The sequence below is a fragment of the Malurus melanocephalus genome, unplaced genomic scaffold (assembly GCF_030028575.1).
Source record: "Malurus melanocephalus ecotype Western Australia unplaced genomic scaffold, MMel_1.1 scaffold_92, whole genome shotgun sequence".
Classification (NCBI taxonomy): domain Eukaryota; kingdom Metazoa; phylum Chordata; class Aves; order Passeriformes; family Maluridae; genus Malurus; species Malurus melanocephalus.
In genome coordinates, this window is record NW_026623324.1 from 627,190 (window position 1) to 655,008 (window position 27,819).

The window sequence follows — 27,819 nt, forward strand, 5'->3', positions numbered from 1 at the left end:
TTCTCCATCCTGTTTTAAAAACAGTTTCACTATTGCTGCACTACTGTGAAAAATTTTACAAATACTGATGCTAAAACTTCCTTTGCCGTGTTAATTTTCCATACTTCCTTCTTAAAKCTGCATCTATCAGTATTGCCAATGATACTTGACATTTTCAGGGACAGGACTATCAAGAAATATTTTTACTATTGTATGTTTTTAAGATGAGGATGACATTTGCACCACAAAGGGTCTCTCACATCGTGAAGCATTTTTGAGAGATATTTTCCATTACAATTGTTCTGTGCAGTGTCCTCATTTGTCTTTCCTATTGTAACAGAAGGGAGTAAAGGAGAAGCATTGTGGGTATTGTTACATGTGGGGATTTTTCCTAACGTCTTCTTTTACTTCCAAATTGTTCATTTTAACAACAAGCAGAAAACAAGTGAGGAATTTAGTGGAATAGTGTAGCCTGTTGCAGGGGGGTGGGGCTTAAGCTGTAGGCAAGTCTGTCCCTTATATACAAATGTCCTAAAATAGATCTTTGTCCAAACAATTGAGCAATTCTGGATCAGCTATGGAAAAACAGCACCTCTGTCATATGTTTTTACAAGGAAGTATTCCACTGCCAAGATCTCTTTTATCCAGAGAGGAAGACTCTGCAGCTGCTGCTTATTACAGGCTGTTATTAATCGGTCATGGCCACCTTCATTTTGGGTATGTTACTATGAATGCTGTTTCTGTAAAATGTTGTACTTGAATACAATGTCCTACCCACAATGATAACAATGACTACCAGTATGTTTATAAAATATGCTGCCAAATTTGGTCAAAGGTGAGAAATTTCATCTTCTCTATCAGTTGACTTTGTCCTTGAGTGAGTTTAGATACTGCCTGGAACAACACAGGCTGTKAGTGAGCCTTGAACAAACACGCTTCACTGAAGTGCAGAGTAAGTTGCCTGGCTGGAAATCTGAGAAACAAGTTCATAGACTTGATTTCTGAGGCAAAGCGCTATGGAAGGGGGTCAAGCATGTGTGTGCTGTTTGTCAACAGGAGGTTCTGCAAACTRAAGGAAAAAACGGTCTCATCTTGTGGTGTCCCGTTAGAATTGCTCCAAATGATTCAGACAGGAGTTCCGGAAGTTAAAACTAGCCAAGTGGGGGTCACTTGGCTCTTTCATTATTGTGATAGGAGACTGCTTTTTACTTGCCTTGAAACTGGTTATCAGGCAAGAATTCTTGAAGGTCAAATATTATTAAGTAATTTTTGGTTAATGAAAATGTTATCTAGGAAGTTTTCATAATACTTGAGTTCCAATGAAGCAGCAGGAAGAATTTTTTCAGGACTACTGATGTGTTAGTATCTTGCAAGAAGATATACAATTGAATTAATCTGCTAATTAGTCTGCTTAGTCTGCTTTATAACCTGTTTTAAAAACAATAATGTGTATTCATCCCTCCTTTAGCATTTCCAGTAGTCCAACCACTATTTGTTTTCAGCTGGGATATCTGGGTCACATGGGAAGCATATTCTCACAGCAAGTTCAACCCTAATGCCTGTGCATAAGCTGATGAGGAGGCTATTTACGTCTAAGGTGGGGGCAGGCCCTGCTGCTCAGGGTGTGTGATCAGGAACCCATCACCTGAGCCCCCTTTCTAGGAACAATTCCCAAGAGAGCAGCCAGAGAAAAATGGTTCCTTTRGAACAGGCTGTATGGGACCTGCCTCTGGACCAGCATAAGGAGGGGCCACAAGGTAATAATCTAGTGCAAAATCCAAGGCTAAAGAGGGCTTAGTCACAAGTAGGACTGGACAAGTAGGAAATTCCTGAGATGCAAAGTAGCTATTCAAACTTCCCTTGGTGCAGCAGGAGCATGTGCAATAGACTAAATGGCTTGTGAGGGTTTTCTTCTTCTTCAGGTTTTCTTCCTCCTTTCTTCTTCTGGAGCCCCTCAGTTCCCTCACTTTTTGATACACACAGCATCTCTTCTGGTAAAGGAGGATACACTTCACTGAAGGGTAACAGCAAGAAGGAATCAACAGCAAATTTCTGAGGAAAAAGCCAGATGGACATGTCTTCCAAGTGGTTGGAGCAATCCATGTTATTGGTGGGATGATGCACAGGAACTGCCACCACAGCAATTTGCTTCACCACTGTTGGACCTGGTCATCCTAGAACACCATGTCTGCACATTTAGTTGAATTTTGTCAACTAAAATTGAAAGGCCACTAAAAAGCTGCACTGGGTGTCCTCCTGAGCTTGTACCTGACCTACATCCCCCTACGAGCACGATTGTTGCTGCCTGACATGGTGAAGGCAGCAGTGAAACCRCTGGTTTGCAGCAGCTGCTCCTTGGCAGATAGGCAGCATTCATCAATTTTACAYTCCAAATTGGAATACCCAAGTTCTTACTCATATCTGGGTTACTACAGCTGTCTCGAAGCCTTGGGCTTGAAGAAACTATTTTTTAAAATACAAATGTATTTTACATTTGTACATATACATGTATTTTACATTGTACATATACAAAGACTCTGCGTAAAATTGGCCTTGAAGTGCGGTTCATGGGCAGACAGGCCATGAAAGAGCCTTGCATTTCAATCTAAGTGAAAATACGGGCATGTGATTTCACATACTCGTGTGTATGGGGAATAAAGGCCAAGACCCCAGGCTCTGTGGGGTTTTGGGATTCTTCACTAGGCCRTTAGGGGGCACTCCTTGCACGAAAGGAGTTCTTATTTCTTCCTCTCCAACCTGTGCCGGGAGAAAACAAAGTGCAGGATTGTCAAGCTCCTATTTCACCTACACTGCACTCCAGGCGAAACGTGGACCTGGAGCAACCCTGACTGGACCACAGACAAATTAAAAGAGGAGGAATGGTGGTGGTGGGGAGAACTACTGCATCTAACTGGGGGCTGAGAAGTCAATTTACAACTAAGTAGGTGTTCTGTGAGTGATTCTTTTAGCTTTGCTGCAAGAAGGACTTTGAAGATGAGAGAGTAGCTGCTTTTTCTAGTTCAGGGCTCAGGAGTAACCCCAAGGCATCCTTTTGAGGGTTTCAGATACCACACTGCTTGCATCCATAGCAGTGACAAAGTTTATTTTCTGTCACCATTTGCCATCAACCCAGCTCTGCAAGAGATGCAGAACAGAGTTTTAGGAAGTCAGAGGRGTTTATAAAACACAAAACTCCTGTGCCTTGGCTAAGCCAGGGAGCCGGAGGGGTGTGACAAGCCCAGGGAAGGGTGGYGTACTACAGGTGTATTATAATGGACCGTGGCCATGGCCTTAATTCCTCTGTTCCTTTTAGCTTCAGCCAGGCCAGGTTGCTTTAAGACTAGATTAAATTTCTAAGCAGGTGCAGCAGCTTAGAAAGGTTAAAGGTTAAAACAGGCCTGGATAGCTCACCCTGTCTTTGTTCCATCCATCCTTTGTCATTCACATAATTTCACTCCTTTTTTCCCTAATAAGTTTCTGATATTACGTTTCCTAAACTGCACAACAAAGGATGTTTGAAGGGGCAAAACCCAACAAGTCAAGTATTTGCCTCCATCACTGCCTAATTTTAAAGCAGTGATTATTTTCATTAATTGATGTCAGTCTCTGGATCACAGATTTTGTGTTTACTGCAAGTACCTTCTCTTCAGAGTTCTGTCATTAGTGGCATAAAAAGTCTGGRGCAAGATGTGGGCTAGGGCTCAGTGCAGGTCTGGTACAGGAACTGAGCTATTGGAACCTGGTTTAGTTGGGGGGGTTTAATTATTCTCGTGACTTCATTAAGCAATTTGCCAATGGCAGGGACAGCCACAGGGCCTCTCTGCTCTTTCCCTCTCTTTCTCCCCCCTGCTTTGCTCCCCTGCCTTTCCTTCCCACTGATACTGGTCTCTTCCCAGAAGCATCCCAGTAATGACCCACTTTCTTCTCCAAAAGATCCACTCTGTGGGTGTGCTGCCACCGACCTGTAACTGGTTTTTGATTCACCAGGAAGGTGTGGGTTGTGTCTGGGTGCAGGCACAAAGCTGAAGAGCAGTGCCAGTGAYTCACTTGGCTGGTGCCCTCCTGCAGATGCCAGTGCTTGCCTGGTGGGAMACAGCCTCCCTGCAGCACCAGCAGCAAAAAGAACTCCCTGCTGTGTGACAGGACTGCACAGCTGGGCACAGGCTGCGCCAGGCAACGTGGCTGTGGAAGGACGTGGCACAGATCTGGGCTGTCCTGGCAGATGGCAAACAGAAACACGGCCAAAGGGAAGAGTCATCCTGAGGATAAATCAACACCCAAGGGCTCCAGAGAGGATGGAACCAGTACCGGGTGGAGTATGGCTGCAAGTAAGGAACTTAAATCTGCTTTCTTCTCCAGGATACGCTGCCAAGAATCCTTTGGGTTGTTCCTTTGATTTATACTTAGCAGTACCTACATTGGAAATTTAATTTAAACAAGAGAAAAAACTTTATTATAGGAAGGGCAGCTGAAGGTGGGTACAGGTTGCCTGCAGAAGTTGTGGAGTCTCCATTCTTGAAGACACGAAAATCCCAACTGGACATGATCCTGGGCAGCCAGATCTGGGTGACCTTGATCAAGGGTAGGGGAGCTGGACCAGAGCACGTGCAGGAGGCTCTTCCCACCTCCATAGCCCCGGGTTTCTGCCTAACAATCCCAGTAGCACTTCAGGTCAGATTAAAATTACAGCTGAAGGCAACTAAAGTCCCCCTGCTCGCCCCTGCCCTGGCAGAGCTCACACCATCTCTGACCATCAGCTGATTTCCAGCTGCACATTTCTTCCTCTCCCTGCAAGGCTGGGCATGGGCATCTCTCAGCACTGCACCATCCAGATCRTGGGCAGGAGGGATAAGTCTCCTGTCACATGCATCAGAGACTGGGGGACTTCAGGCAGGAGCTGGGCACATGCCATGACACAAGGACAGGTACAAGGAAGCTCTGCCCTGCCAAACCCAACTGCTGAATCCTTGCCAAGGCACACCGGGTGGGAAGGATTATCAGCCCTGCAGACAGCATGAATTAAAACTCAGACTTAATTAACTTTGATGTACCTAGAAGAGACTTAGAATGGTAGAARAGCATCCCATGAGCAGGAATAGGAGGTATTTCAGGCACTGCAAAACTCTGAAAGTCTATTCAAGCTATCAGGCAACATTTCCCAGGCAATTTGGCAGAGTTAAAACAACTCTGCCAAGATGTCTAGTTGCTAACATTTGGGCTTATGCATGGGCATGAAATACAATTTTGCCAAAGCAGATGCACATCCAATGTGGTCAGCAATGCCATGAACTTTGGAGYTGATTGTTGAGATGTTATGGACACAAGTATCAGACACAAGCATCCCCTGAAGGAATGAGAAGCCCTGAGTTTGGAGGAAAACATTGAAAAGTTGTTGCCTTAACGCCACCTCTCTTCAATCCCTGTGCAGGTCCCAGAAATGTGAATCTTCTCCAAGCCAACTCTGCAGCAGCGCACTYCCACCCTACACCAATGCCCTGCACCCTCAGCTGTGCAGGCACTGAACCACGAAGGGGTTGCAGTCAGTCCATGCACACCCCGCAGGAAGAGAGGGATGGGAGGCTTCTGCTGTTGGGCAAGCACCCTCACTCGGCTAGGAGTTGTTACAGGATGGCTTGATCCCAGCCCTTAGTATTGATTTTTTTCCCCTACTTTCCCCACTCCTCCATCCCTGCCCCAGTGGATTTTTGTGTGACACAGCATCCTCCCCCTGTAATAGCAGTGTGTCTGTGTCACCTCTGGGACTCAAAGAACATATTTTTCTGCTTTAAGAAGAGGCCTTGTCCTGGCTGAGACACAGCAGGAACATTGAAGCACTTCTGCACTTGAAGCATTTCTGCATCCTGCTCCTGGTGTCTGTCACAGCCTGACCACAGGTGGCTCCCTGCCCCCTGCCTGCCCTCATGGATTTGCATAAGCCTTGGGTTTATGGTAAGGTACGTGCCCTCCCTCCTCACCTCATTGCATAATGCTGCATGGTTGTGAAGTTGCAGAAACTCTCAGCTACAGTCATTTCCTAACTTGCTATTTTAAACGTGTTGGTTTTTTTTTTTTTAAACAGACTGCTATTATCCATGGCTCTTAGGCAAACRTTAGTGGTGTCCACAATCACGTTTTTCCTGAAGGAATATATTCTCCTTGATGTCCAAGGATGTTCCCAAGTGCTCCTATAAAAACAGTTTGTCTGAAGTATCTTTGGGTCCAGTAATTCAAGGTGCAACCCTCACCAAGACTGCACTTTTCAGACCTAGAGGCGGTGACATTTAGTTTGTTGCTGTAGTGGCTGTTTGGGATTTTTTTGGACACTTTCACTCCTATCTTACTGCATGAAAAAAAGTTCTCAGGATTGCAACAGCAATTAATCCAGCTCCAAAATTCTAATTTCCTTCTGTGTCTTAGAGCTGCCACTATGCTTCTGCTATAATGCAATCTTTACTAATAGATTTAGAAAGCTTGTTCAGATGCAGTAATGTAAGCAAAACACATTTAAAACCAGTGACTTGCCTTCAGATAGTTTTGATTGGKTTTTTTTTGATGGCTTTTTGGTTGACCCATGCTTTCTTTAAGTAGTGAAATACCAGCTCACAACCCAATATAATATTCAGRTAGCAGGCTTTTCATTTGTGAGTAGGAGTCAAATCTCTACATTTTATTTATGCTGGCTTCATCTTTTATTTAAAAGCAAAAATAAAATAGAACCACATCAGCCCTTGAAACAAGTCCAGGAGAGGAACTGGTTCCACCCTGGCAAACCACACAGACACATAGGCTCATGAGGATCACAGTGAATATTCAGAGGTGAAATTTTACTCCTCGTCTCCAACAGTATTGTAAAGAAATAATGGGTTTCAGTTCAGACACTGCCCTGGAGCATCATGCCTTGTATCACAGCTTGCCTGTGTGTGATCATGGCATGTTGTAAGCCCATCTCTGTTTTACATCCCTCCCACTCTGATGTGAGGCAGGCCCTGCAATCTTTTAACCATGTGAAGAGGCTGCTACTGGGCTTAGAGGCTAAATTAGYCAGTCACCTCTGCCAGCATTTATGGCCACATTATACACAAAGGTAGTTCTCGTAAATGCTCCAGAAGACCCCAMAAACTATTACCAACAGGAGTTTAATCCCAAGCTGCATGTTTAATAAGGGGAAAGTCCAGTAACTTACTATTGGAATACAGACAAGGAAGCTGAGTTCAAGTACAGTTACAAACTTCTCATCTTCAGAGATAAAGCTCTTTAGCAACACACATTGATGAAGAAAAGTATAGATGGGATGCATGAACATCTCTTTCCTGAGACAAACACATKGTGCATCCTTTCTTCCCATACTTCATCTTCCTCCCAAAGCAGACCCCTACAACATATTTTGAGTTGGCATATCCCATATTCTTCATACTCAGCCTACATGTTTTATGTTGGTCTCATGTGCCAGTCTCTTCCCATCCTACTTCACCATTTCTATTCAACTCATAACTTCCTCCCTGTCCTGTTAAGGACTTGAGYCTATCCCAAAAAGGTTGGCAATTTACAGCTCATCTGTCCCTTCCACTTTTAGAGCCAACTCATTTGGGAGCTATGAATTTGGGTTTTTTCCATATTTCAGGAAAGGGGTAAACATGATGTATATTCACTCAGCTTCAAAGCCAGTGGAAAAAGCTCGATGAAACTCAGTAAGGTGATAGTAAAATTCAACAGAGCAAATTCTCTGGAACTGGATTTGTCTGGTAGCAGAGAGGACCCTGAAACCTGCTTCTGTCAGCTGCAATCCAGCCCCAACAGATAGGGTCGAGCAATAAAACAACAGATGTTTGAGTGAACACAGCTCCTGTACAAACAGACTTCAGGATATGTGCGGCAATTACTTATGTTCAAGCTTTACATCTGAAAAAAAGAAATAAAAGCTGACAATGGGAGATCTAGACATCCATGCTTCCACCCCCATTCCCCCAAAAAAGCCGGTGATATTCAAACCCAGCTGAGACCCATGAACTTCTTTAAAGTCTTTGCTGCTCGGTACTCATAAATTCCCACCAGGTATTTGCAAGAGCATGCAGTTATCTGCATTCCTGCAGGCAAAGTACATGCTAGACTCCTGGAGTTTTGACACTTTGAGCTTGCTGTTGTGACTTGGCATTTTCCCCTCTTTTTCAAAACAWGCAACATGCACAGAAATGGTACTTTTCAGTCTGGCCATACTTACCAGTACAATGGAAATRTGACCTTTCCACTCCTGACCTTGAAGTGGTCAGCACAGCCAGCTGTTTTGCACATGATGCAGGCTGTCAGGTYTGCAAGTGTCTTTTCAGAGAAACACCCAAGAGAAACACTTCATTTTCCCTAGAACAGTGTTTGACTTTACTAACCAAAACAATCCCCCTGCATATTGTGCTCAACAATATGATAATTTAAAAAAMCCCAACAAAACCGAAACCACGTCTACCCAGGATAGTTGCAAGAAAGGCTTTGTCTTTGCTCAATGTAAAACAAGGATGGGGAAGAGGTACTTTCAATAGAACTTGTCAGAAGTTAAACAGCACTTAACATGGAAAAAAGCACTTTGCCATCAGCTCTATGCTGCTATGTTTGGGTTTCAACCTAAAAAAATGCCAAGAACCATCACCTTTGAGCAGAACTGAGCACAACTGGCATCCAAGTGCCATGAAAGGTGCACTRATGCTGGAGACTCATCTGCAGATCYAGGTAACTCTTCCTGAACTAACAGAAGACAGAYAAGCACATGCAGGGGGCTTCACAAAAGCCACAGCAATGGCAGGAGAACACCCAGAAAAATATTTCCTTGATTACCATACAGTCATTACAAAGCTCATCAAAAGTGGAGGAATATTGTGTGGTACCTCATACAGGTCTGCACCTGTGCATTACCATTCTTCTGTCATCTCTCAAGGACACATAATTCACTGGGAGCCATGTGAAATTGAGGCGATCCCATTAAACCTTACAAATCCTGTCTGAATGGGACTTTCATTTTGCTTCTCATACAGCTGTACAAAGTGGTGAAAAACTAGAGCCGACTCCMCATCATTTTCACTCTTCAGAAAGCATAAATATGGTCCTATTTTCAAGGGAGGAAATCATTAGGAAAATTGCTACCACGTCCAGGTAACTGTAGGTAGTCTAAGGAAAAAAGCCCCAGATCCTTCTCCAGAGCAGAAGCAGCTTTGACTAAATAAAAACAAAACCCCACCCCATCCCTGAAACCCAAAACACAAACAAAAACAGAAAAAAACCCACCAAAAACCAAAAAAAACAAAAACCAAAAAAACCCACCAACAACCTGCCCCCTGCAAACCCAACAAAAACAGAACAATAAAAAAAATAAATCCAAACAAAAATCCCAACAAAACACCCACAAGAGAACAACCAAAATTCCACATACCCTCTTTATCGAGGACATTTATAAATTTGGTGCTCCAGAGTAGTTTTAAAAGTTACAAAGATTGCAAAAAAACACATAGTTTTCAAGAACCTTTATACATCGTCTTTTTTAATTAGATTAGCTTTACAAGCAACTTGAGAGCTCTTTCATAATGAACACTGCTTTTGAAATTACACAACTTTATAGGCAACCTGTAAATGAATCCTGAATTTCTTTGCCTGCTATAGATAAAGGTCTCATATTTCACAGCCAGCTAACATCATGAATAAAAATAGCATTATGAAGCTTTATTTTTAACCAGGACTAGACACATACAGATCATAAGACAGTTTAAAAAATAGTTTTAAAACAAGGACCTGCTTGGTGACGCTCAAGACTGAATATTCAACCGACATGAAATGAACAGTTTCTAAAGGACATGGAAGAAATGGCTGACCTGATTTGTTGACCCTGTTGTAATGACTTACATGGAGTGAAAAATTAAGCTTTTAAAACCTGTCTGGCAAGCACAAACCTACAGTGTGATTAGAATCTGATACGCTGTTTAACTGCAGCAGTTTGAATTACAGAGGGACTGAAATAAGTTTAAAGGCTTATGCTTACATTTCTAAAACAAAACAAAACCAAACGTTTATTAAGTAGTACTTCTTTTAAGTACTAATGAAGATCAAGTAGAAGAGGTGTCTTTTTTGCTTGTTTCATTGGTAGCTTAAATGTACTGCAGACCAGACAGTAATGAAGATTCGCACTCCTTGGCCAGGTTGGCAGAGGCACTTACAGTAAAGGTATCCTGTCTGTTTTTCTGGGAAGAAAAGTGGAAAGAGGAAGAGAACTGTACAGGGGAAGAACTTACTAAAAAAAAAAGAAAATTGAAATAAAAACAAAACTGGGATTTCTGTTGGTTCTCCTAAATGATATACCAATACTGAATTTTTCCCCCTTCTGTCAGTTTGTTACTAAACAATTAGCGTTTTCATGTTTTACATGAACAATAGTAATGTTTTTAATAAAAAATTACTGAGCTTTCCATAGAAAAGGTCTCTAATTGAATACAAACTATACAGATGCTAAAATTGTCACAAGTTGTAATATATACAGAAATATTTCTGTACACTCACATTGTTTTGGTTGGCTAAGTAGGGAAATAAGGGACAGATAGAAAACTGCARTGGGTAAAGTGAACAACCCCAAACATCTGTAAATATGAATGCTGTCTTTGATAGGTTCWTTTTTGTTTTCTCAAGCTTTTAAAGCTCAGGAAAAATAAAAAAAGAAAGAAGAAAAAAAATCCGTGTCCAAAACATCCATTTCTTAAAAATAAGAATATCAAAGTTTCTGCACATCTCACTTTTACTCTGTGATGTTCCGTCTCCTTGATAAAATAAAAACAATGTAAAGAAAGCAAAAGTTTTCTTACTAAATATATACCTCAGTATTGATCAAAAGGCAGTGTCTTTTCGGGGAAATCCTTCAGCAACAGTGAAAATTTAAAGATGAATTATTGCACAAGGAGCCTACAGAGTGATGCACTTCAGCTTCAGTGTGCTGACCACTTCCTTGATACTATATAATAGATCAAGGTGTCGACTTATACACTGTATGGGACACCAACATTTAAAAAGGAAATTAAAAAAAGTGGATTTTAGATATTCTATTAACTTATATACAAAGGAAAGGGGGGCAGCAAGTATTTTTTTAGAAAAGGGAGAAAGCTCAAAAATTTCTGTCAAGTAAGTAAGGAGGTTCTGGGTACCTCTAATAGCCTAGGAAAGCCCTTGTATATTCTTGTAACTTGACGGTATTTACCAGGTCCCCAAAGCCAATGATAGCAACCAATAGTGTCAAGTTCACTTAGTGCCAGTCACTTAAAAAATAAAAAAAACAACCATACATCCCCCCTCCAAAATAAAAAAAACAAGAAACCAAAGAAAAAAGAAAAGTGACAGAAACTTCCCCTATGTGGATTCAACATAGAAAACCACAAATTGAATATTACTAATAGCAAGATACTGATTTGCTTCTGTTAATAAGGTTCAAGAGAACATAGTCAAAAAAAAAACCAATACAGCAGCAATCTTTAAAAGTTAAGATTAGTGTGAGATATGATACAAAACAATCAGATTTTTAGCTGGTAATTAAAGTGCTCCTTTTCTGACTTAAGGTGTAAAGAAAATTAAAGTGATTATCAGTTACTGGCAACCCTTACATTAAATTAGGTCTTTCATGGCAGAGGAGAACAGTATGAACAGTTTTACAAAAATAGATCCATGTTATATTGGAGAATACTGTAATTTTTTTCCTTTTTTTTCAGTTTTTCTTTTTTTTTTTAAGACTCAATTTTGATAAACTGTACCTGGTCATACAAAAATTACCCAAAATTCAAACTTTTACCATATAAAAAAAGGGAGAGATGAAATGGATTCAGCTGGATGACAAGTCTGGCAAAATATAAGGATGGACAAATTCTATGTAGGGCACTTATTTATGTCCAGATGCATATGGTGTTTCTTACTGATTGCTTATCTTCTTCACATAAGCAGTCACAGGCCTGGAGTCACAATCACATAGTACAATGCTTCAGCAGTCAAAGAACCTTCTTTTTGATGCAACATTGAAACACTGTTTGCTTCCATATTAAGATGTTGGTTTGTTGTTGATTTTCCTTTGTCTTGTTATTCACATTCAAAAGTTAATAGATAGCATCAAGATTTATCAGGGAGAATAGCAAGGGGAGTTGCTAAATCAAAGGCTTATAAAACGTCTTTCCCAACTGAGTCAGAAGGTTTATTAAGTTCAACCCTCACACCTTTTTCACCTGCAGAAATATGAAAAAGAAAATGTTGTTTTTCAGCATTTAACAATGTACAGTCCAACAGTCGACATCACTTTCTAGAGTAAAGTTTTACTACCAAAACATAATATACCATAAGTAAGAAAAACTCACACATATTTTGTGCAGCTTTAGTTAGACTGACACTTATCAAAAAATGAATAGTTTTCTGACATTTTATTCTATAATTTTATATGTTATTGTCAGTAGAAAATAAACTGAACAATCTTGCACAATTGTTGCTGCAGATACAGAACAAAGAGTGCAATTTTAATTGCAAATGAGAACTTAAAACACAACAATATAGTAATATAAACCAATTGCAGGGCAAACTGATACTGAAGGAGGAGGAATTTCTCCACAGAAAGAGTAATGAAACATTGGAATGTGGTGGCACCATCTCAGTGCCATACTCTAGTTGACAGCTTGGTGTTCAGCCAAAGGCTGGACTTGATGATCTCAGGGGTCTTTTTCAAGCTAACCGATTCTGTGATTCTATGAAATTTGAACAACCCAGACTTCTTTCCTAAAGTACCTGCAGTTTAGGGGGACCCTGGAGAGGGAGGAAGGCAGAGAGGAAAGCACTTTCCCTTCAGGCTTCAGGCCCCCCACCCAACCATTTGTCTGTACTAACTCTGAAAAGGCAGCAGTGGAAGCTGTGCAGAGGCAACAAAACAGCTCTGATGCAGCAAGGCTGGTTCCAGGAGCTGCATAGTTGCGCACTTGTGACGTAAAGACTGGCTTAGAGACAGACAGGCTTGCTGTGGAGACCAGGTGGGCGTTATGCAGCATTCCTGACTGCCTGGGAAGTCACTGTGCTTTGCCGGGTATGTGCCACTGAGCAGTGGGACAGCCTGCCTGGCCAGAGCTGCAGGGCTTCCTTCGAAAGCCTGGGAGGAGCTGCACTGCTCTTGCCACTCCCAAAATGCACTGTGACCAAGTGCACCAAGAGACACTGAACTGAACTGTACACAGCTCTGGGCTCTTTAGGAGCTCCAGACATCGAACAGCAGTGAATGGAAGTTTCAGTGGGAAATGACTGGCACATCTTCAACATAATTCATTTCAGAACTCGACAAAACCGGGTTCGAGTATGTGTGCACTTGCAGTACACCTGATTTTGGTTTATTTTTAAACTACTGTAACAAACACAAGACTGTGATGGCAATTACAAGCATGACAGAAGTCCTAGGCAATTTCTCCTTATAATGCTAATTTGAACAGGAAAATTAGATCAACTTCCTCTTGGGGGAGAAGCCAGAGAAGGAAAACAGATGCTAGATAGGTTGAAATTGGAAACTGAGGAAGTAACTCCATTCTTTGATTCCAGATTTTAATTCTAGGCTATTGTTTTTCCAATATAAAAATTCTAGTCAAGTAAAGTTGTATTCACTCATTGAATTCCTATATTCAAACAAAACTATTTCCAAAGCTCTCAATTCTGCAATGCCTTATAATCTCTGATGTATTTCTCCTCCACATGTACTAGGGAGAAAAGAGTAGGGAGAAGCTGTGTCCTCCATGTAAAAAGATTGAGCAGCCTCAGGTGAGCAGGACAGGCAATGACCTGGATTTCACAAATTACTGCCCAGGAGTTCAATTCCTGGGTCACCTTCCCTGTAAAATCTGACTTTTGAGTTATGCCTTTTTCTCTCTCTTTTAGTGAAGAGGGTGAGCCCAGGAGATGAGGCTAGACTAGCTACTCTTCCACAAAGACATAACAATGATATTAAGAAGAGTTTACCTGTTAGATATTTTACTTTAGCTCGTGCTCTTTCATCTGCATCAAAATACCACACTGTTATTGCGTACCTAAGGAAATAGAAGAAAAAAGAACTCCTGAACAATGAAGAAAAAAAAAAAGTGAAGAACTTGACATGAAACATAACCCAAATCTGATGATAATTTCATTGTCTGGCAGAAGAAAGTTTTCATAAAGCAAGCAGTTGGTTTTGKTTTTTTTTCCTACTAGTAGGTACTATCTGAAAAGTCACTGAAAGGGTGACACTGATGCTGAGTTTACAGTCTTTTTTCCTAATGAGTTTGCTATTATGGTTCCTGCCCAGAATAAAGTCTCTGCCCACATCACCTTGCCCTGTGACCTCATCTTTTTCTAAGTCAAGTTCATCACTGAGTCACACAGCAGAAGAATCTTTTTTTGGACATTTGCCACAATAGAAAATTAATTACTCCTTCCTACACASCTCTTGGTTTTCCACTGCCCGTAGAGGATTTGAATACAAAATGCCAGCTATTGAGAAAAGACTTTAAGGAGCTCTAGTAAATGGCATTTCACCCTCTGACTCTTCTGGAAGCAGAAAGCAAGGGGAGGAAAGCAGTACAGCTTCTGGAAAAGCTGCAAGAGGATGCGCTGAAGGCAGTTTCAAATTACTTTTTGCAAGGACAGTTGCCTTATCTCAGCTCCAGTCAATATGCAGTGCTCTGGCCATCCAAACATGTTAGCACATTGGCAACAGGAAGCCCGCATTAACTACAGTTCATGTGGAGGCAGTAAATGTGGGTACTTTTAGAATTAACCACTGCCCTGCACTGAGGGACAAAAGGGAAGTCAAGCTCCCCCTGTGCTTCAGACTGGGAATAATAACACCTCTAATACTAAAAAAAAAAATTGTCTAGCAATGGTTGTTTCTGTTCCACAACATTCCCTCAATTCTCAAATTAGAATGTGGCAGCTCAGTTTGAAAATTAGAATTTTCTGACAGCTTCCTCCCAACAAGAGGGAACATAAAACTGAAGTACCCAGTCRATCTTCCAGTAATACAGTAGGGTGATAAGAACAAAGGGAAGGGAGAAGACTGTAAACCGCTACAGAGAAGTAATGAAGACAACACCCTTTGGCTAAGTTGGGGTCTGCTTATGGCTCTGTGTGCTCCCACCCGGTTCCGCCAAGCACATGATCAGAAACTCCCCACCTACCCACTCAGGATGTTTCCTCCAAAATAAGAGATCAGGCATCASTACAAACTCAGCAACACAGTAGAAGCCCTATCATCCATTAGGAGAAACAACTCCTTTTTGTCAAGTCGTAAATCATGGTGTCACTAATTTCTGATTTCTAGCTARGAGAGGCAGCATGCAGCAGAGAGTCCATCACTCCTACCTTGTAGCAAATGCTGGCTGTACTTCATGAGGGTTGCGGCGATCAGACCAGAAGAATAGCAGTCTATCAAATTTGGGTTCAATATCAGCAAATTGGGCTTTACCTTCTGGAAATATCCGAAGGATGCCTCCACTTACCTACAAATGAAATATTTTCAAACAATGCTTGAGAACGATGTCTCACTGTATTTAAAAGTACTGAATATCACATTTGAAAATATTTCAGACGCTTGGAACTGAAACAAAAGCCTTATCAGGTGCTACATAAATCATGAATCTATGGCTTTTCTGTCAATGCGTTTCATTTAACAAAAGTTTCACACAATTTTCACTGATTTCAAAATGCTTGCAAATATTAAATGTCCATTCATGTTTAAGTAAAAGCTGTGGCATTAGATGTTTCAGGGWTTTTTTTGCTACATTACATATTAGCAAAAAAAAATGGACAAAACTGACTGATATTACACAGGTGGCTAAAAACACCCCAATATAGATGAGAGAAACATTTTATTTCACATCTGARTTTCACCTTTCTCCATTAAAGACATTATTTCATTAACTGTGGCACAAATTTATGCATAATTAAAATAAAGAAACCGCAGGAAACTTCAAACCAAAGCTTAAATCTCTACTACTCATGGCCAATTTAGATCTTTTCCCGGTTTTGAAAACAGTTGAACCTACCTAAGTATGTCCACAAAAATGCACACATAGGGGGAGTTAATTATATTTAAGTCACATTAACTTCTTCTTACTGAAGGTATTGATGTTAAATCTAACTATAGATGGCCACCATAGGCCTTCATGTCCTAACAGTCACAACAGTGCAAGTATTAACAAGGCGAATTCATATAAATGACAGTGGCATCTGTGATCTAAATCAGCAAAAACGTTACAATTTAGATCCATTTGTTCTCCTAATAAAAGTCTAAGCTTCTTTTTCGATAAACAATATATGTGGTAGTATATTCATTTATAATTTAAAATAGATTTTGCAGGAAATGAATACCTTTGTTCATAAATTAAATATGCAGCTAGTAAATTTTTTACAGCTATTGAAAAAATGCAATTTGCTTGACTTCTTCACTCTGGTATGTATTCATTTTTTTGCCAAGAGAGAAACTATAAATCAACTAAAAATGCCCCAAARCTGCATTTTAAGATGTYCAGAACAATCAGTACACTTRTATGCAAAGATGTTATCAYAGCAAAAAAATTTATTTTCTAATTGTAAGATTCAATTTCACGTGTCAAAGAGCACATCAGAAACAGAAAGCTTGAATGCATTTGAATTACTCAGCTTTCTGATTTACCAGTTTAATGCAAGTATGTTATAATGGGAAAAAAAAGTAACCACTCTCGTCTGCAATCTGTTTATCCATAACTGGTGCACACGGTTCACAGAACTGACTGCTCCTACRTGGTCTTCCACATGGAACTTCCTAAGTATGATGAAGTATCAACAGTTTTAAGGGTTTTTTTCCATATCCTGTGAGAATAAACTTCTCCATCATTAATGGCAGAGAAATCAAAGAATTAGCAAAGCTGTCTTTGCATTATTCTTTCATGGTCTAAATACAGCCACTTTGCTACTTCCATTCTTCAAATCTACCTAGTCCCATTGAATTACTAGGAAAATCCTTATTAAAAATTCACTTTATCGTAGCCAACAGTAGTAAATTTTTAGGCCACTTGAACTGAGGTATAAACGTGCTCTACATCTGGTATCTACAATGATACAAGGCTTGTGCTGCTTTGAACTGTACTGATGTAGCAAGGACCGTAACACTTGGCTTATTTGAAAATGCTCCCAAATTACAGTAACTTTCTTTTTATRAGCACACTCAATTAAGCAATCTAGTTGCACAAACAGTAAACTCAAGATCCAACAGGAATAGAAGGAAAAATTAAATTAAGAATATATGAAACTGCCTTCAATTTCTCTTTGTGTATAGTGGGGCATTTACCACTTTCCTTCAATTTTACTGCCAAGAAGGTCCTGCTGGCATCATTCAAAACCTTGAAAATAAATGCTTAATTTCTATCTGCTCTCACTAAAGATAAAGAATACCCACAGTTAACATAATGTAACGACACAATTAAGGCACAGAAATAAGGACATGAACAAAAACCTGCAGCAAAAGTGCAGTATCAAGTGTGTGTGTGTGTGTGTGTGTGTGTGTGTATATATATAAAAAGTTTTAGAAAGAAATTATTGCATACCTTGGCATCCCAGTCCTTATTTAGATAATATATACATGTAACACATCTTCCATCTCCATTTGGATTATCAACATGGCGCACATATCCTGTTCCGTTGCCTGGATAACAAGCCACCATAGCCTGGAGTCAAAGAATCAAATACAATAGTTACTTTTATCACTGTGTGGGGGATAAGTCTACATTTTAACTATAGTAATTCTTAAATAACTAATATATAAGCAACAGAAAAATTAAACCAGAAATAATGTGTGAAGAATTATTTTAGCTGTGTTTTCTTTCTAGTTAAAAACTGACTTGGAACACAAACAGATGTCAACAAAAAAGGCATGAAAGACACTGAGAGGAACACTTAATTAAGGCATGGAAGTTAGGGCTACTCTCATGTTGTGRCTAATCATTCAGACTTCCTTCACCTGAATGACATAGCAGAGAGGAAAGTGTCTTGTGTGTAATTTAATCGCTTCTCCTTGTGATAAGAAATTTTCCAGAYTCAAGTTCCAACAGCTACCTTTTAATCTTTTTTTCCCCTGTGTTTCCAATGCAAAGAATTCCTTCTCAAAACTGTTGTCAAACTTTAGTTTTAGGAGACTTGTAGACAAAATCAATAGCCCATGTTACTCAATCACTCCAAGTGCATTCTTGGGCTTGTGTTTTGTCCTGTACATCGGAGGTCTTTGAACCTTTGTTGAAACAAGTCTACACATACAACAAAAACATCCTTTTTAGTCAAGAAGTGAGAAATGGAAAACAGACACTGAGCAGTAATCTGCAATAACCTGGCACCAAACGACTCTCAGTACAGTAGTGTATTAAACTTCCCATGCTGCATTTTGCTCAGCTCACTTGAAAGACCCCTGGAAAACGATTTCTGAGTCTTCAGACATGCGGATGTGTGTGTGAAACAAACTGGCCCTTGCTCCCAGATGGCCTGATTAGCTTGATTAGCTCTCAGAGAACATGGCTGGTTCGTTACACATCACATCCCTATATCTTTCTGCATTTGCTGGAAATAACAATTATTTCAGTTTTTTGAAAGAGATCAGAACAAAGTTCTCCAGGTCAAGTCAGCCACTGCCACTGCAGTACTCAGATGTATTGCCGTGACAATCTCCTACCTGAAGAAATCATAACACAAATTAAAAAAGCCAACCAACCAAAAACCAAACAAAAAGGTAGTTTCTACCAACAGTAAACATACTGCTAATCTCAATCACTTTCTGCTGTCTGAAAAAATATAAAAACTTTTATGAACAAACGTTCCTGTCTAGATTTAGCCTGATTAAGTTAGAATTCTAAGTCAGACCTCTGCATTGCAAACTCTTTCACCTCTCATGTAATAAATAAAATGTATTTTCCCAATAAAGTGAATTTTTTGCTTTATACTAATAATTTTAACTTCCTCCTCCCTTTTTAAATATGCTACACATAAAGCTTTCCAGAGTTTGTATTACTTGAAAGTATTGAGGAACCCATTCAGTGCAGGTAGCTGGGTAAACTGTGCTATGTGAAAACTGAGAAATAGTTTTAAGTATTTGCAGTTCAATCAGTAAAATATTTGCGTATCACATATAAGTAAAATGAATTTTGCTATAGCAGCAACCATTTAAAAATCTTTATTTCCATATATATTCTAGTAATGGAAACAGCAGTTTTTAGTAGCTCTGTCCAGGCAGAAGTCAGAACATAGTATTCACCCAGTTGTAATATATAGTGTGACTATGAAGAAACCTACAAATTAAGCCCAACTTCATTCATATCAGCTGGAAGTGACCATACTTCATGAAAGGTACCAAAAAATACAAAATTCAAATATTCTTCTAATTCTGATTAAGCACTTCAGCTTTTCAACCTCTTTACTATAATAATCATAATGCATTCATTCATCCTTACAGGCCTCATGTTATGAAAACATTACACATATCAAGAATGTGATTTAATATTTGGCGAAGTCATAACTTATCAGTTTTGCTGCGGGAAGATAAAACCACAAAAATCAAAACAGTGAGTTGAGGATACCAAATAATGTAATAAAGTTTTGTAATTTCCTTTCTTAAAAAAAAAAAAAAAAAAAAAAAAAAAGGAAGAAATCAAAAGCAAAGCTGGGCTGGAAGAGGAAGATATTTGGTTTCTGTTGAAAGCCAACACGTTGACAAAAAAGTCCCATGTACCACATAAATTCTACCAAGCTCTCACGGAGCATGGACAATGCTGAAAGCAGATCCACATCCAATCCTGTAACAATATTCCTAATAATGGAAAAGTTTTAATTTAAAGGGCTTTGCTGAGACATATACAGATTAAACCCTGATGCTAACCGTTGCTCATATCTGTGTGAAAACTGCTACTAAAACTCTCTCAGAATGAGGAGAACTTTGGGATCAAGTAGYTAGAGCAACATCAATTCTCACTTTAATCACAAGGAGTTAGACTTGATGGCAATAAAACAGTATTTCACACCTCACTGCTGAAAAAGAAGAGGACCGGCAGCACTTTTTGGAAAGTCTGGGGAAACACCAGATGTCACCAACTTCACATGAAGAGCAACCAYATTCATTTCATACAATCATTTGAGTCTAAAATTTTTTCACTGCTTAAAAAAACCTCTTGTTTTTGACTTTAGAGTCCAAAACTTCTCCTATCATCAACTCCAAGTGACAAGAAACAGTTTTGCTGTGATAACTTATCTAATATGTATTTATTATAACAGTGAGAATGACTCAGCCTTTAGCAGCAAACTGGAAAGCAAACAAATTTGCGACTCAAGTGCTTTAGCATAATATTCATTGCTCTTGCCAGTTACTGTGACAATCCCATCTCCCCAMTGAACCTACGATAAGGAAAGGTACAAAATGTAACAATGTATCAGACATGGGATACTTTGTGCAAAAGTATTCATGCCAACCTGTCATGCACTGCAAGATTACCTACATGGACAGGTCAAAGAAGTGATCCATGAAAATAACGAAGCTACATACTTTAGTTGTTGTTTTAACATTTTACAGTATAAATAAGCAAGCAAAGACACGTACATCAAGAACAGAGAAAAAATTGTGTCTGGGGCTTTTTTTCCACCAAACACTGCAATGGCAATCTATATAGTCAGGCATTTGAGACCTGAAAGGTCAAGATTCCTTAACATTTTAGGCTATAAACAATGAAGTTGCTGCTAGCTCTCCRAAACAGAGAGCTGTCTCATCAGCTGTCCCATAAAAGTAATCAGTTAATTCAACTCAAGATATTATTTGCATTTTCTTAACAGAGAAGGAGCTCTGCTATTTTGTGCTTCTTGGGCATTGCAATTTTTAAGCATTCAGTAAACCTACTTAAGTGAACCTACTTTCTGCAAAGATTATATTTAAGTGACACATTGGATTTGTTCATCACAGGATTCCTGTGCAAACATTTTTAATATTAACCTTCYTTAACCCAAGAGCATTCTGTTTTAGGATGAGCACTCGTGTCTAGCACATGAGCGCTGTCCTAAGATACCCCCTGGAATTAATGAGTAATCAGGAAAGCATGAAAGTGCCCTCCCCACTGTGTCTATCTTCCCAGCTTGTGTCTATCAAATCCGAAGTACTCACATGCTAAAGCTGCTGCTGATCACTCATTCACATACATATGTCCTATTTGCAAAYGTTTTAACTCTGGAAAATAAGGCCATCAGCTCAAATAAGCAACATTAAGTTGTTAACAGAAGAACCAACTGAAACAACAGATTTTTTGTTAAGAATAGGCATTCTCAGTGTGCCAAGCATTACTGTAATCAACAATAAAATGCAGAAAGGTAACATCAGAGGGAATAAACCATAGTCCATTGAGGTTTTTTCCCCCCTATGTAAAGACACATCAGCTTAGACTCTGCACACCAGTACAGCAGAAAACATTTGAGGCTAGTCTCAACCTCCTTTCACATGAAAGTATGACAGTCTGTCCCATCTACAAAAAAAGAAGATTTGCCGGTAAACAGACTGAAAATTTTTCTTCTGTCCTCTCCATTCCTCTCACTGCTGGATGCCTGMAAGCTTAGATATCATTCCTTAAAGAAGGAAGCATTAAAGTGAACTCTTAAGAAAGAGAGGAAAATACCAGTAACATGAGAACACAAAATTCCTTAAGAGGGGGGCAAAAAACCCCAAACGCACAAACATATAATGAAGATGTGCATTTCAATAATTTATTTAATAAGTATATGAAACAGATTAATATTTAAACTTTATTGTTTAGTTCTGATTAAAGAAAGCTGCATCAGTCAAGGAGATGTCACTTTTGCTGTTTGCTGAAGGAACTGCAAATCTCAGCGAGCAAAACAAGCTGTCTAAATGCAAGACCRATGACTTCCTACCAAAATTTATCAGATGTGATCACAAAGACTTCACTGGAAATCCTTGGCATAGCATATCATAGATTATTCAAAGAAAGAAAAAGCCTCACACACCATTGCAATGATGAACCAACGAAAAATAAAATAAAATTTTACAATAACTCATCCCTGTTTGGTCCATCTGTGATGTGTTTCTATTTCAAAAATGTATTCATCCCTCACAAACAAGAGTCCTGAGGAAATACGTTTCACTTTGAGCATGCATAAACATGCTGAGATTTTTTACAAGTTGAACAAAATAACAATCAAATCCAAGGAACAAAAGATCGGCTTAGTATCATCTTGTGTGAGCAGCAACAAGATTACTGAGTTAAAAGTGCTAGCTAGCATGGTACAATTTGGTTCGGATTTGTAACTCTTCTGCAAATCATAAGCACAGACAGAAAGAAAACATCAACAGGGAGAAACTCCTGTCAGCCTTACCCAAAACAGAGGAATCTAAAAAAAGGGTAAAATAAACCTGGGAAAGAGCTAATCTAAGTACTTCCATACTAACTTTCATCTGAGTAATATTTCTTGCTGTTATCCTCCATGATTTAGTAAGCAAGGCTAGAGAACCAAGTTTTCACACACATCAACACTGCAAAACTAGAAAAGCTGGAGAGAAATATTGGGCCCAGCAAAGATTTCTCGTTAGAAATTCATGCCTTGCAGCCATCATCAACTGGACAATATGCAAAGGGAAAACAAACTAYTACTCAGCAGTTTAAAAATTAATCAAGGCAGTAGCTTACACATCCTCAAGAGAGGATAGGAATCTCCAAGTTAAAAACTAAAATAAAGAAATAGCTGACATGTTGCAGCAGCTTTGAATCACCAACCTTTAAGCTCTTTCTCCTAAAATTACATTACCACTACAGCCATTCAATTTGTATATTAGCAAAGGAGTTGGGAACCATTCTCTTCTGTGGCATTCTTCCCTGCAGATATGGTAAACACCTAGCTGCAGTGTGAAAGGAAAAAAAACCCCAATACTAAAACACAAACCAACAATCCCCACACCCCCAAGCTAATAAACCCTGACTACACCACACACCAGCTATTTGTGCCGTCTTCTTGCAACAACAGAATAAGCTGCTCTTTCAGGAAAAAAAACAAAACAATTGAAGGCAAGGATGATAAACACAGGTCACACTCTCCTGTATCTTGTGAAGCTTTAGCAGCAAAGTTGGAAAGCTTGGCAAAGAGAAGGCAATCTGAACTGAGAAGAGAGATGAAAAATTAACTTGGATAGGAAGGGAGACAGGAAAAATGGAGAGCTGACATAACTGCTTACACTATTAATAGAATCAGCACGCAGCTATGTACATGGATTACATCTTCCATGACCTTCTAGGGAGTTCAGTAACCTGACCTACCTCCCTCCTTCCCAGGCTTTTCAATGCAACAGCCATYACAAGATTTCTACTTGCTTTGGATAGAACCATGTTTCATAAGCATACAAAATCAATCAACATAACATACCATACCATCAAAAGTTTGGCACAACATCTTAGCACCTTTGCTACTTTGCTTATTTCTAACTTGTTAATCAGATGCTGATTGCTCAGACCAAATTTCAGAAAAAGCTTTCATACCCAGAAGCTCAGGCATAACCTCTTCAACTCCTCTTTAAGCCATGGCTGTACTTMTGGCATTTACCTGCTCACAATATTCACTTCAAACATCCTAGTAAACTGACACAAGCCAGAAGGCAGCAGTTTTCATGCCGGTTCAGTGGCTATATTCAGCCCAGCTCCTCAGGGCTACAAGAGCCACATGAAGTGTGGATCCAAACAGCCAGTTTTAGTGTAACCATGGTGCCACTCAGCAAAAAGCAGCTAAGGTATTTCCCACTGTGGCAACATAACATTTGGTGCTCTTCCTTTACCATTCAATTCTAATTGTGCTCAACAGCAGGATCTCACAATTTCCAAGTATCATTCATTCAATCCATGCAMGCGCWTAGGCTCCAAGAAATGCTTTTCAGCYCTTGAATTGCTGAAGAAATGTGAGTACAAGATTCATCCGTTCTTATAMATGGCACAGGAAAAGACACTGAACTGCGGTTGTTTAAGTCTGATATTCAGGAAATGACTGTGCACGTGGGATGTGCTTACACTTTGATGAATACATCCAACAAATAAAAAAATAGGATAGAGAAGCTCTTATGAAACGATCAAGCAAGAGGCATTAACCAGGGGGAGATGGTATTGATACTSAACATAGAACAGAAGAAGGTATGTTCCCTGCATGGAGGCTTTGACTGAACCCTGAGGAGAGCAGGGCAATTGGAGAACACGGTGAACCCATGAGCAACTGAAACCAGTGCTACGGACAAAACAAGAAGATTTAAAACACATTTCCAGCTCCCAGCTGAAGTTCTGCAGCCCTCACCACTACTAAACTGAGATAAAAATGTTTAAACATTAATGAGCTTTTCTGCTCTCCTGTACCTGAGCTTRTAAAGCTGCAAATCTCAAATCTCCAAAGGCAAAGAGAGGGCTGAATCAGCTTACAAACTGCAAGGAAAAAGGAATATTGAATCTTCMAAAACAGTTAACATGGTGGCATTTTCCAGGCTGCTAGCCAAGTTAGGCAGGACATACCTATTTTCAAAATTGTGCCAGTTTAACCAAAAGGTGCAGCTTTAAAATCAAATTGGAGAAAGCACTGCAGTTCTTCAGTCTTATGAAGGCCTAGTTTCCATTAACTTAATCTGACTGCTTATCAGGAAAATAAAACAGAGTTCAAGTCTAAAAATGAATACAGAGAACTGTGCACTGGTTTAAACAGGTTAATAAAAAAAAAGAGTAAAGTCTATCTAACATATCTCTGAATACAGACAATGTTTTCAAGTCTAAACCACCCTTCATTCCAAAAAAAAAAAGAATTTATACAAGCACATTGAAGATATGTCAGTGCTTCAAATCCRTTCTACATAACATATTCTGATAGTTTTGATACCAAAGTCTACTGCAAACTTAAAAAAAAAATCAAGAACATAGAAGAAACAAAAAAGCCCCCCAGATAYACTTAATTGAGGCTTCCCAAAGAAAGCAGATGAAGAGCACTGTCACCAGAGGCAGAAAATTTTCTCTTAAAAGCCTAGGAGCAAACACAACACTTGACTTTGCAGCTATGAAGGGTCTAAAACATACCTTGATTTGTGTCAGCCTAAATCTGTCTAAATTATTATTAGATAAGTTGACCAATACATTTCAGATTCAAACAACTGTTGCATAATGTTAAATATGTTTGTAGAATTGGCAGGCCTCCATGGCTAATTCCCCATTCCCTTCTAGAGAAGCAGACTCGTGACTCACTGTTTTGGCGAGGTACAAAAATTTGACAGAGAAGTAAGTCAGTCAACACAAATTTTAATTTGTTTTTAATTTAACACCATAATTGCTTTGAAATGAATAATACTATTTAGAAAACAAGTACTCTGAAACTTTTTTCCCCAATATGAATTTTAATTTGTTTTTAATTTAACACCATAATTGCTTTGAAATGAATAATACTATTTAGAAAACAAGTACTCTGAAACTTTTTTCCCCAATATGAGGTAGAGCTTTCTGCTCTCATATGATACTACTCAACTTCCTAGTTTCATCACTGCCCATTCAAAAAGGGCACAGAGCAGCAAAATCTTTAAGAACTAAAAAATAACAACGCTAAAGCAAATTATAACAGTGCACTAAAATAGTATGAAGTTATGTTTCATTCAGCTACATCACTTAAAATATATTCTGACGGCACTTTGTGCACACCAGATTTCCAGAGCCAACCACATGACATCAGCGGGCACAATGGGGCCCAACACATAAAAAAGCATGGTTACTTATTTTTAGATTATTACATGTGATCAGTGCATTTGTYCAGTTGTGTGAGATCTACCGGATAAACTTCCAACAACAATTGAACTCAACCTTAAAGAGTCTTTTTCGACCTTAATGATGCTGTGATACACTCTCTTAAACATAAAGCATGCACATTAGCCTAAATGTCAAGGCTGGGGACTCCTTAGCATGAGGAGAGGCTGGGAAGAAAGAAACACTAAGGATTACGGGTGGGCAAAGGGTGGTTGCTTTTTGTTTTTCTTTTTAAACAAAATCTGATTCTATTATCTGAAAATAAATGGCTGAGAAATTTGCCATTTGAAGAATATCACTCATCATCTCTGCCATTAAAAGACAAAATGTACATAATCCTTTTGGGAAATACTAGGAGGAAGATTCATTTCTTACTAAGAACTGCAATTTTGTTTCCGTTTTAAGGAACAAAATAACAACATAACTGAAATCCAGCTTGCAGGAAAGGTATCTTTATATAAATGTGAATGCTGCACAACTGCATGGGAACAGGATTGTGTATTTAGTACTATGGTTAGCCAGACACTTGAATGCACTTATGTACTGCAAGTTTCCTAAGTTTACTGCATCTACATTTACTAAAGCATGAAAGTCAAGACCTCAGGTACCACCTGTAGATCTTAAACACTGAGAGAATTACTGTCATAAACAGTATGCTGAGGAGAATGATTTTAAAACATGTTTAAAGGCTGTTTTGAAGGGGACATACATGATTCAGCATGCCCACAGAATTCCAAACTTTACACCATATACAATAGCATTCACTCCTATTACAGCCCAGACAATTGTTTGAAATTATTCATATATTACAGAAAAAAACAAGTGCACTGAAATGCTAATAGGCATTTATTTATAGACACTGATTTAATTTATATTAGCACTGCACAGAAGTCTGACTAAGGTTTAAAGCCAATTGCAACAGAGAGCCTGTAATATGCTTTCAAGCCACCTATAATTTAAATGCAAGAAATGCTGACTCTGCCCATGCTACTTTTTAATGGGCTTTCACACACAAACTGTCTCCATCCAGGCCTTTCTTTACAATCCCACCACAATCCTGTAATACGGCCTCTTTCCCAGCTGGCATAAACAACACTTAGGGGTTTTGTTGTTTTAACCAGATCACCCAGTACATCCAGTTCAAATGCAAGCAGGCATTACACAAATCTACTGGTATTGCAGCTGTCTCAGTTCCCACCAATCCTTGAGCAAAGCCCTGAGGAGCAGCTGAGGCTATGCAGCACTTAAGGCTCATCATAAACACAGGAGGAAGACAGCTGATGTTGGAATGCCAAGTCGGAAAAGTGATTCCCAAACCCACCCCTTCTATGAACGTCCAAGCAGAGGCAGCCATGTCATTTCAGGTTAAGGAGGCATTCAACTGCAACAGGGAGGCTGCACTGGCTCAGTGCAACTCCTGAAGGAGCACAGCTCAGGAATGCAATGTATTTTGCTCTAAGAGCATGTGGCCATGTGAGCACAAAAAAGATCTGACTGTACCCAACACTGACTCCATAAAGCAAAAAGCACCTAAGGAAACTGCCTGCGCCCGCCTGGCTCATATAAAAGCCCCACTTGTCTTCTGAAATGCCAATTCAGCTCACCTTACAGAGGGTTTACGCTCATAGCAGCAACAAGATCATCTTTAGGTTGGGACCGTCTGCAGAGCTCCTTGGTGCTGCTTCAACGGGCTTTTTCCCAGTCTCCTCACTGATCACAACCAAAGGCCCAAGAGACCAGCATGATGGAAAAACACATCACTCTCATACCTTGGGAAGAATAGAACATGCCGCCTTACTAACTGTAAGTTGGCTAAAATGGACTCATCAGGTTTGTTGGCATTAGGAAACTGCTACGAAAAAACCAATCCGATCAAAAAGTTACCTATTTTCCTCTTTGTCACTATTTCAATAACAAAAATAGTATTTTTATATATACATGAAATTATTCACCCTTCCTCAAAGGCAAGTAGGCTTCTCCTAGCCTTTGATCAGTCCTTTCCTGTGAACAACTA

General features: G+C 39.4%; 1 protein-coding gene across 1 annotated transcript in view; it reads right to left on the minus strand.

The window, feature by feature from the left end:
• Positions 1 to 9,473: 9,473 nt before the first annotated feature.
• Positions 9,474 to 27,819, minus strand: part of EGLN1 (egl-9 family hypoxia inducible factor 1) — a 33,946-nt gene continuing 15,600 nt past the window's right edge. Inside the window, exons 2-5 of the mRNA XM_057368429.1 lie at positions 17,568 to 17,687; positions 15,346 to 15,482; positions 13,969 to 14,036; positions 9,474 to 12,209 (exon numbers count right to left, since the gene is read on the minus strand). Of these exons, the coding sequence (XP_057224412.1) occupies positions 12,145 to 12,209; positions 13,969 to 14,036; positions 15,346 to 15,482; positions 17,568 to 17,687 (390 nt within the window). The 3' untranslated portion in view covers positions 9,474 to 12,144. The remainder of the gene's footprint in view (positions 12,210 to 13,968; positions 14,037 to 15,345; positions 15,483 to 17,567; positions 17,688 to 27,819) is intronic.